The sequence below is a fragment of the Melospiza georgiana genome, chromosome 3 (assembly GCF_028018845.1).
Source record: "Melospiza georgiana isolate bMelGeo1 chromosome 3, bMelGeo1.pri, whole genome shotgun sequence".
Classification (NCBI taxonomy): Eukaryota; Metazoa; Chordata; class Aves; order Passeriformes; family Passerellidae; genus Melospiza; species Melospiza georgiana.
In genome coordinates this window covers 1,238,438-1,248,633 of record NC_080432.1, presented here as the reverse complement: position 1 = coordinate 1,248,633, position 10,196 = coordinate 1,238,438, and the positions used below count along the sequence as shown (strand labels likewise).

The 10,196-nt window shown below is 46.7% G+C and overlaps 1 protein-coding gene across 1 annotated transcript; it reads left to right on the top strand.

The window, feature by feature from the left end:
- The first annotated feature begins 1,206 nt into the window (after positions 1-1,206).
- LOC131082130 (interferon-induced very large GTPase 1-like) lies at positions 1,207-8,541 on the top strand. Its single transcript, XM_058021811.1, has one exon. It carries the CDS (start codon positions 1,207-1,209, stop codon positions 8,539-8,541), a length of 7,335 nt encoding a protein of 2,444 aa, XP_057877794.1.
- The last annotated feature ends 1,655 nt before the right edge of the window (positions 8,542-10,196 follow it).

Below are 10,196 nucleotides of genomic sequence, written 5' to 3'. Positions count from 1 at the left end.
TGGAAGGAAGAGGTCACAGTGGCAAATGTTCTCCAGGCGGTGCCACGTGTGACATGGAAACATGAAAAGTTTCAACTGTGTTTCCTGGGGAAGCCTATGGTACAAGAGGGACTGCTCTCTCCTTGATGAACTGAGAGCTAATTATCTGAGGGGTGGTGATGAACTAAGAGTTGGTTATCTGAGGCATGGTCACTGGATTGAGAAGCTAAGGTTTTATTTTGTGCCATAGTGGAAACTGGAGGAAGGAGGAGGAATGTTTTCAGAAGGTTTTCATTCGGAGTTCTGTGTGTTTCTTTTTCATATTGTATGTTAATAATGTTCTTTCCTTTATTCCTAAGCTTGACCCTGCTTTGCACTATTTCTGGTCACATCTCACAGCAGACACTAGGGAGAATATATTTTCATGAGGCACTGGAATTTTGCCAGCATCAAACCATGACAGTCTGTTTCTCTGTTTGTGTCTCTGTGTCTGTGTTTTTGTCTCAGGGATACAGACACCTTCAGGGTTGATCCAGCAAACGGGAAAGCAACAGGCACACCCAGGGAGCTAGGAAGGAGACCCTGGCTCTTTTGCCATCCCAGGCCTGGCTCCAGCAGCCCCAGGGCTGCAGCTGTTGCAGAGCCTCTGCCAGGAGCCCAGGACCTCTGACAACACCTTAGGAAAATTCCCTGTTCTTCCTTGTGAGAAACAACCACCCACATTTTAAAATTGTGAAAGGTTTGTAAAACCTTAAAAAAATTTGCAACAAAAGGACTAAACAAGAAAAACACATGTGGGAGCTTCCCTCATGGCTGACTACCAAGTGGCTGCCTAATCTTCAAGATGGAAGTTTTGCCTTTTATACCCTGTGATGGAGGGGTTTGCATCAGCCAACCGTGGCACCTTCTAAAAGTCTGTCAGTCAACTCTTGTTCACAATTTATTGGTGGAGTGTGCTTTCTTGCAGACAAGTTTTTGTACACACCTTCTTTCTACCTGTCCTTGATTACTCAGACTATCTGATGGTAACAATATGGGGTGGGTGGTGAGAGCTGATGGTAACAATATTGGGGGGGAACTATGTAGAGAACAGAGGACATCTAAAGAACAGACTACAGGAACTTAATCATACATCAATGGAGCTTCTCTTAATATTCACACAGTATTCATCCCTTGATTGCAACAGCCAATCATCTCATTATCAATCTATAACATTGCTCCACAGCCATGGCTTTGCAGGAGGACACACAGGAGTGGGATTCAAAGGCACAGCTCCTGGCAGAGGCACTCCACAAGGAAGGACTGGATGCTGGATACTGGCTGCCCAAAGTGACACAGATCCTGGGCAACAAGCATAGAGAAGCCCTGCAACATCTGGATTATGAAGACTACCTCAAGCTGGAGTGTGAGGCACAGCATCCCTGGGAGAAAAAGGCACTCCAGAAACTCCTGAAAATAACAGATGACCAAATGACCTCTAAAGAGGTGCAGAACAAGATCTTGGAGAAGACAAAGCAAAGACAAGAAGAGGCCAAACAAGCCCTGAAGCATCTGACAGAAATGCTCAAGAGCCGCAGCCACAGCCAGGATGCTCTGAGGGAGAAAGCAGAGACTCTGTGGCAAGCCATGGAGATTCCCAAAGAGTTCTGGCCACTGCCAAAGAAACCCTTGGCAGATATGCTGGAGAGCATCCAGAAGCAGCTGGAGCAGCAGGAGCTGTCGGCAGGCAGGAGGGAAAACATCCCTGACACAGAGGTGCTAAGGCGGGCATCAGGGGGACTGGCCCTGCAGGGCATCTACAGAACCAGCAGACCTGAAGATATCCTGGCAAAGCGAGAGCAGCTCCTCAGGGTTCCGGAGGGGTTCCAGCTCGCCGGTCCAGTGCAAGGATCGCTGCTTGAGAGGAAGGAGTTCTCCTCCTCTGCAGCAGAATCCACTTTCACCAAGTCCATGGAACAGCTGGGGTTCAGCATGAGCGTTTCTGCCAAATCCTCATTCTGGGGGATTACTCTGGGAGGGAGTGTAGATGAGAGAACCTCCTCGCAGTCACAGGACACCCACCAGTCCCGCTCTGAGCAGAGTTACTTTGGCATCTCCAAGTATCAGTACATCCCTCTGGCCTCCTGCTACTTCCAAAGGCATCAGCTTCGCCTCTCCGATGCGGCTCTACGGGACCTGAAAGACATGGAGAAACAGCTTTTGAGCTTCAGTCAGGAAAGAGACAACCCCATCTTAGTGAAGATGTGTGAGAGCTTCTTCAGCAGGTTTGGGACCCATGTAAACCAGGGACCCCTCCACTTTGGGGGGATATTCTGGTGGAAGGCGTCTACAGAAGGATTCCGAGCCGAGCAGCAGGAAGAGATGAAGAGACAAACGTCTGAAGCATTGAACAGCTTTATCAGGAAGAGCTATGGTGACTTCCTGTCTAGTGTTGCAGGTGCCCTGGATGTTTCTAAATCCAGCTCAAAGGCTTATGTCTCGGGTAGAGCCAGAGAGAGTTCGCATACCACAATTCAGCTCTACATGGTCAACACAGGGGGCCCAGCAGACACAGCTTCTCTTCCTCAATGGAAAACGGGGCTGGTGTCTAATAACACAACGTGGTGTGTTATCGACCGTGGCTTTCAGCTGATCCCAGTGTGGGACATCATCCTGTGCAATCACTGTGGGGATTTTAAGTATGTTGGTCAGATGAGCAGAGCCCTCAGGGCTGGGTACAAAGCACTGACAAATCAGAGCATCGGCACCGTTTTTGGAGAGGAACTGGGCAATGCGGTGCAAGAGGCCAGAGATTTCATGGGGATTGTGAGGGCCTGGGAGGTGACAAAAGTGGATGAAAAGAAGCTGCTCATGCTGATGGATCTTAAAGATGATCTGAATGAAAAAACCAGGAACCACAGTGTGTGGATCAACGTGTGCCTGTCAGACAAAGCCCTGCAGGACTTCCTGGTGAACACTGTGCAGAGCTGCCAGGAGTCACCTCCAGAAAACACCACCTCTATCAAGGTAAGGTTGAGGAGTCTCCTGAATCCTCATATCTACTCTGTCAAGGACTTCCCTGAGGCTTCCTTCATTATGCAATGGGTCTTCCAGACTGAGCACCCACTTCCCAGATCTCCCAAAGTCTCTGAGCTTCAAAAGCTCATCAAAACACTGCAGCAAATGAAGGAGCACATCCATGCTGTCACCTACACACCAGGAAGCTCTGCTTCTGATGTTCATGAAGCAAAAATAAAAGCCACCCTGATGAGCAGCCTTGCCATTTATTCCTTACTTCAGTCTCTCCAGGAACAGGCTCAGAAAGACATGGAGCTGTTGGTGCTCTTGATTGTTACCAGCATAGGGTACCAGGTGGAAAGCAGCACTTTTCAGCACCTCCTCGGACACCCAGAAATTCACTACATGGCCAAGGAAATGGAAGCAGCACATGAAGAGTACGTGAACCTGAAGGAGCAAGATGCCAACAGAGCTGAGGCCTCCCTTCTGCTGACAGGTCTGACTGTGACACCTGAAATTCAAGAGCTGTCGCTTGAGCAGAAGAGGGAGCGTTTGGTTTTCATGGAAGACCACATGAAAGGCTTGTGGTCCACACAGATAAAGAATCTCCTCCAAAAGCACCGTGGAGACGAACACTGGGAGAGGCTGGAACGGGATTTGGACTCCTTGATCAGTGGGGACTTGGATGACAAGTGGGATGAACAGAGGATGCAGAACATACACAGAGACCTGGAAGACACTTTTCCAACACCTGAAGCCCCAAGTCAGTCCCAGTCCAAGTCAGAAAGCAGCAGAGCCAAAGAAAATGAAGCCATTGCAAACCATGAGTTCCTCCAGTTGATCAAGCGCCTTGGACTGGAAAGTCACTATCCAAGGAAAATGGGGATGGGAGATTTCCTCACAATCTGCAAGACATCTCTGCAGGACAGCCAGCCCAGCCAGGACACGGAACTGCCACTATACTTCTTGCAAAAGCTGTTGACTGTGGATTACCAGGTGAGGTACCTGACTTGCTGGGAAAGGAGCAGTCCAGGCCTTGCATCAGTGCCACAAAACAGAGACCAAGAGAACCAACAATCAGACGCCTTTGAAATCTTTCTTGATAAGCTGATGGAAGCAACCCCTGAACATGCAAGCAGGGATAGCCATGTGCACCCCATGGACCTGCAGATGGCCATTTTCCATTGTGCTGATGACTTCCTGAGACAGACCCTGGCAACCAAGCTGGCGTTCTGCCAAATGGCGCTGCCTCTGCTGGTGCCCAACCCGAGCACTTCACACATCGAGTTCCCATTCTACACCTTCAGCCAAATCCAAAGGAGCTGGGAAGAGGTGGACAAGTCAGGAAAGCAGGCCCAAACAAAGAGTTTCAGCAACAAACTCATCTTTCAGGCACAGACACCCATCGTGTCCTTCATCCGCATTGGCAGCTCAGCCTCCTCTTCCAAGTCCCAGCTCCTCAATGCCCTGCTCAGCAAACGCAAACACGAAACTTTCTTCCACCGCCACTGCAGAGGCAGCACCAGAGAGCGTTTGCTGGTGGAAGGGCTGGTGGAGATCGCCTGGTACTGCCCTCGTGGAAGCCCCAATGACACCTTTGAGTGCTGCGTGGCTTTCTGTAACCTGCATGGAGACGCCAGGGATCACGGAGCACAGATGCAGTTCCTGCAGGAGATATCTGCTGTCAATGTGGCTCTTGTGTCTGATTGGGAGCACATGGACAACAGGGGGAAAAAGCTTCTGCAGGACCTGTGGCAGTCACAAAGGCCTTTGGTTTGTCTTCTCACAGAAAAAGAGAACATTGCAGCTGGACAAGCAAGCAAAAACATAACAATAGGGATCAAGAACAGAAACGAAGCAGAAATGATGGACCAACTGACCAAGACAATTGGGGATCTCCTGGAAGGTTCTAATCCATGTTTCAGCCTGGAGGCCTGCGTGGAGAAAGCTCGCCAACACGGATTCATAGTGGATGCAGATCGAGATGCGTGTGTGACAGCCAAAGCAAAGGCAAAGGAGCTGGTGGAGCTTCTCAAGAAAGAGAAGCTGTCTGAGATCAAATCCCAGCTGCTGCCACTTCAAGGAAAACTGTGGCATCAGTGGTGCCAAAAGGACAAAGAACTCACTCGCTTGCAGGAGAAGAGGAACAAGAGCATTGAGCATCATCGCAGCCAAATTGAAAATGAGAAGAAAGCGATAAGAAAAAAGCAACTTGACCAAGCTTTCCCTCTCAACGCGCTGATGAAATCATTCCTTGGCTTTCTCCAGGCTCAGCCAGCAGATAACAAGAAATATTTCCTGCACTGGATGAAGGTCTTTATGGACGAGCTGTCTTGTGGTCGCCTTGAAGAACTGAGGAGAGACTATCACAAGATATGGTCTAAACACCGGACAGAAAAAAATAAACAGGAGAAAAACAGTGTGAACAATGATTTGATCAATCTGCTGGATTCCATTTCTGATGAAATCAATGATTCATCCATTGGCCTGGAGCACCTTCTGAGAGAGGCAGGGCAGATTTATGAAGCTCTGCAATTACTGAACTGCAAGAAAGACAATTTTGTCAAACTGCCAGAAATTGCAGCAGAGCTGATGGTTTCAGGGTACCCCATGGAGCTGATGGATGGGGACGCTTCTTACCTGCCCTTGCGCTGGGTGGGAGCAATCTTTGACAGCTTAATCGAGAGGCTGGGGGACAAACGAGTGTTTGTGCTCTCCGTGCTCGGCATCCAGAGCACAGGCAAGTCCACCCTGCTGAATGCCATGTTTGGTCTGCAGTTCAACGTCAGCGCAGGGAGATGCACCCGCGGAGCCTTCATGCAGCTCATCCCAGTGGGCGAAGAGCTGCAGCAAGACTTGGGCTTTGATTTTGTGCTGGTGGTTGACACAGAAGGACTTCGTGCCATCGAGATGGACAAGAAACAGTCCCTCAACCATGATAACGAGCTGGCCACTTTTGTCATTGGTGTTGGCAACATGACTGTGATCAATATCTTTGGAGAAAATCCATCAGAAATGCAAGATGTTCTCCAGATCGCTGTGCAGGCTTTTCTGAGGATGAAGCAAGTCAATCTTTCCCCAAGCTGCCTCTTTGTCCACCAAAATGTGGGAGAAGCAACTGCCAAGGAGCAGAACATGGAAGGACGAAGGCGTTTCCAGGAAAAGCTGGATGAAATGACCGTGGTAGCTGCTCAGCAGGAATGCTGTGACATCTCCTCTTTCAGCGATGTCATTGGCTTTGATGTGAACACCCACATTCACTACTTTGCTCACCTGTGGGAAGGAAACCCCCCAATGGCACCACCCAACCCCACCTACAGCCAGAACATCCAGCAGCTCAAGAGCAAGATCCTTCAGCCTTCCAAGAGGAAGTCACAGCGCAGCATTTTGAGGCTCTCGAGCCTGAAAGATCGTGTTGGTGATCTCTGGAATGCTTTGCTGAATGAAAACTTTGTGTTCAGCTTCAAGAATTCCCTGGAGATTGCTGTGTACAGGAGACTGGAAAGTGCCTTTAGTCAGTGGACCTGGAGGCTGAGGAGTCACATCTTAGATGTACAGTTGAGACTGGACAAAAAAATTCGGAATGGAGACTTGCAGAATGTCATGATACAACACCTTGAAGGGCTGGTGCAAGAGACAAGTCATGACATTGAGAAAGAAGTGGAAAAATATTTCAGGGAAGACAAAGACCGTGAGACACTGGTCCAGTGGAAATCAAGCACAGAGCTGAAGCTGAAAGAACTAAAAGAGACTCTTCTTCTTGAAACAAAAAAGAAATGTGAGAATCTCATTGAGCTACAGAAGGAGCAGAGGAAACTGGATGCCAGGAAGTTGGACTATGAAGATGAGCTCCTGAGAAGGAGTCGGGAGCTGGCTGTGACTCTGAAAGGGCAGAGCCTCAGTGAGAGAGAACTGAAGGACAACTTTACTCTCCTCTGGAATAAGTGGATTACCGAAGTCTCCCGTGCTGCTCCTCCTCCAGAACAGGTGAATATTGATGCGGAAATTCAAGATGTCCTTCTAGAGCACTTCAAGGAGCCGGGTATCCATGCACGAATCACGTCATTTCCCAAGAGCCGAGGATTTTCTTTTGATCCAGAGAAACACATCATGAAGAAAAAGTATTTACGCTATATCTCAGATCCCAGGAGCATTTCCAATGCTGATGTGATCAACTTTCAGCACATCACAGACAACATCATAACATGTGTGAAGGCAAACATTGCTAAGAAGGAAGAGGAGAAACGCGATTACAGTCGAAATTTTATTCATGAAATACTCAGCGAAGTACAGAAAGGTGTCAACTCTGTCCCCAGCAATGGGAAATGTACTTTTAACAGAGAGTACAGCATAGATTTGTCCCTGTATCTGTGCACAATGGCAGCAGAAAGGTTTAAAGCCATGCACAAAGCATTCCAAAAGGCAAATGACCCAGTTGTGTACCTGAACAGCAAGAGAGAAGATTTCTTCCAATGTTTCCAGATTTCCTGCCAAGGAGCCACTTCTGTCACAACTTTCACTGTTTTCCTTTGTGACAAGATTGAACCACCTCTTACCCAGGCAGTCTATGAGAGAACAGCTAAAGACATTGCTGAGGACATGCAGGGCAAATTCCCAGATTTCAGGGGCAACAGAGCCAATCTGGAAGTTTGCATCCTGAGATATCTGGCAGAACAGGAAAATTTTGAGTATTTCAAGCAGTACCTTAGGTCCCCAAGACAGTTTTTTCAGACTTATATTGAGACACGAGTTAGGAAGCGCTGCTTAGATGGGAGTCGGAGTCCGGTGGAGTTTCTAGTGTCCTCCTTTGATAGTCTCTATCGAAACATCCTTTCAGCTGTTTCTTCATCAACTCGAGCTGTCAAAGACAGAAAAGACAGAAAAGACAAAATCTCTCTTTGGCTGGATGAATTTTGCAGGCAACTGACAGAGGTGATCAACTTGCCCAGAAGTGACCTGAAGGGCATCGAGCACCAGGAGGTCACAGACATTGAGTTCCTGAGCAGTGCCATGGCAGAAGCTCTGGATGACCTGAGGAACAGGCTCATGAAAGAATTGGCTGGTGCTGACCTGAGCTCATTTCCAAGGCAGCCTCACACCATCCTGGCAGAGCATTTTTCAGGGTGCTGGGCACAGTGTCCCTTTTGTGGGGCTGTCTGCACAAACACAATGCAGAATCACGATGGAGACCATCAGGTGGTCTTCCATCGCCCACAAGCTTTGACAGGATTTACATGGTGGAAAATTTCCCCTGGCATTGAGTACAACACACACGAACTGACCATTGATATTTGTTCCAACCTTGTTGCAAGTGACTGCACATTCAGATTTGGTGGTGGCCCATGGATCCCTTACAAAACATACCGTAATGCTGGACCTCCTGTTTCCACTTGGAACATTCTTCCTGATTCATCCATGCAGGCATACTGGAAATGGTTTGTGTCTCATTTCAGGACACAGCTGGAAGCTCTGTACAAAGGGAAATTTCAGGGCAAAGGAGAAATCCCGGAGGCATGGCAGAGAATTACCAAGACGGAAGTACTATCCGAGCTGGACAAGTGTTAAGCCACATCCACGGGAAGGAAGAACCACAACAGCTTTGCACTTTAGGAGAACTTTGTACCAGGCATTTCACAAAATGCAGTTACATTGACAACACTCTCAAACCATGTTCACATAATGGCATCTAACTTTTCCCAAATTTGGTGAAACAGGGCAAGTTACTATGGCCATCTCTCAGCAACACCTTGCTTTATAAGAAAGGCAGAATCCTCTTGCCTTCTTGTCTGATCCTCTTGAAGCACCTTCTGAACCTCAAGAATTAGAAATTCTCGGTTCATTAGCAATGGAATTTTGTGCTGAGTTTCAGTACCAGGGAGAACCACAATTAAATGTTACTCCCCATCATCCTGTGTACAGAAACTCAAGCTTGTGGTGCAATTGTTCTAGCCCTGTGCCCCTTAGGGTGAAATTGCTGACCTAGATGAATTCCCACGGCAATTGTGAAAAAGATATTAGCTCATTTGTAGAGATAGAGCCTGGAAAGGCATTCCCTCAAAAATGAAAAATGGACCATGTAGCATCGTACAGCTCACTGTGATGGCACAAAATGTTAAAAAAAGCCATCAAGAGAAAACAGAGAGAAAAAAGATTTCACCATCATTATGAAGAAAACTGTAATAGCAATTTCAATCCCTAGAGCCCTGCAAAACAACTTACATCAGCTTTATTTCTACCTCAACTTCCCTCAGGTGTGGCATTAAAACAATTAGGGACAGTGTCTGAGCAAATAAGTCAATACTACTTCCATTGCAATTAGTAACATGATGACAGATGTTAGTGCTGTCAAAATGCAACCTTACAGAACAGGGCTGCCATTGATTTTCCTTTAGTGGCATATAAACATAGTTGTGAAAATTTTGAAGGACTGTGTTGTATGAACTTGTCTGATCATTCAGTGTCAATTCACAAACAACTTCAAAAACTGAGAGATTTTACAAATCAAATTAAAACAAATGATAGATCATAGTCAGACGACTTGCTTGAAAGAGGGAGTTATACACTTCAGCTAAAAGAACTTTGCAAAATAGATTTATAGGTATTGACTGTTATCGTAATAATGTTAGTAATAGAGCCTTGTATACTTCACTGTGCATGAAAAATGATGAACAAGACCATCAAAAAGTTTTTCTATCCAAGAAAGAGGGCAAATGTGAGAAATAGGTTCGTGGAGAGTTCTCAAGTCCTGACAAAAGGCCCACTCAGTATGGATCTGTATGCAAATTTTGAGATGAGAAATGCTAAGTTAGAAATGCCATAGAATAAGACAGATGTTGTTGAGAGAGAAATAGAGCTAGAAAAAAAGTTTTGAAAGATGGCCTTGCAAATAAGATTAGATACTTTAGAGGAATAGAACAATAAATAATGCATTGTAAGAGCACCCACAAGGAACAGTTTTAAATAATTGGATTTAGAGCATCTCCAGCAGAGTGTAGCACAAAACTAATAAGCTGAGAAATGCATATAATGTTTTGTAATTAATAGTCAGCTTCTAATTGTGATGGCAGGAATTGGAACATCTGTATTGTCTCACCCTTCATATGAGACTGAAAAATAGAATAAAAATTTTTAAATCCCTCACAGTTGCCCCAAATCTGGGTGAGAAAAGGGCTAAAATCCAATGCCCAGTTGCTGCAGTTTTCCTGCAGCAAGGAGCTGTG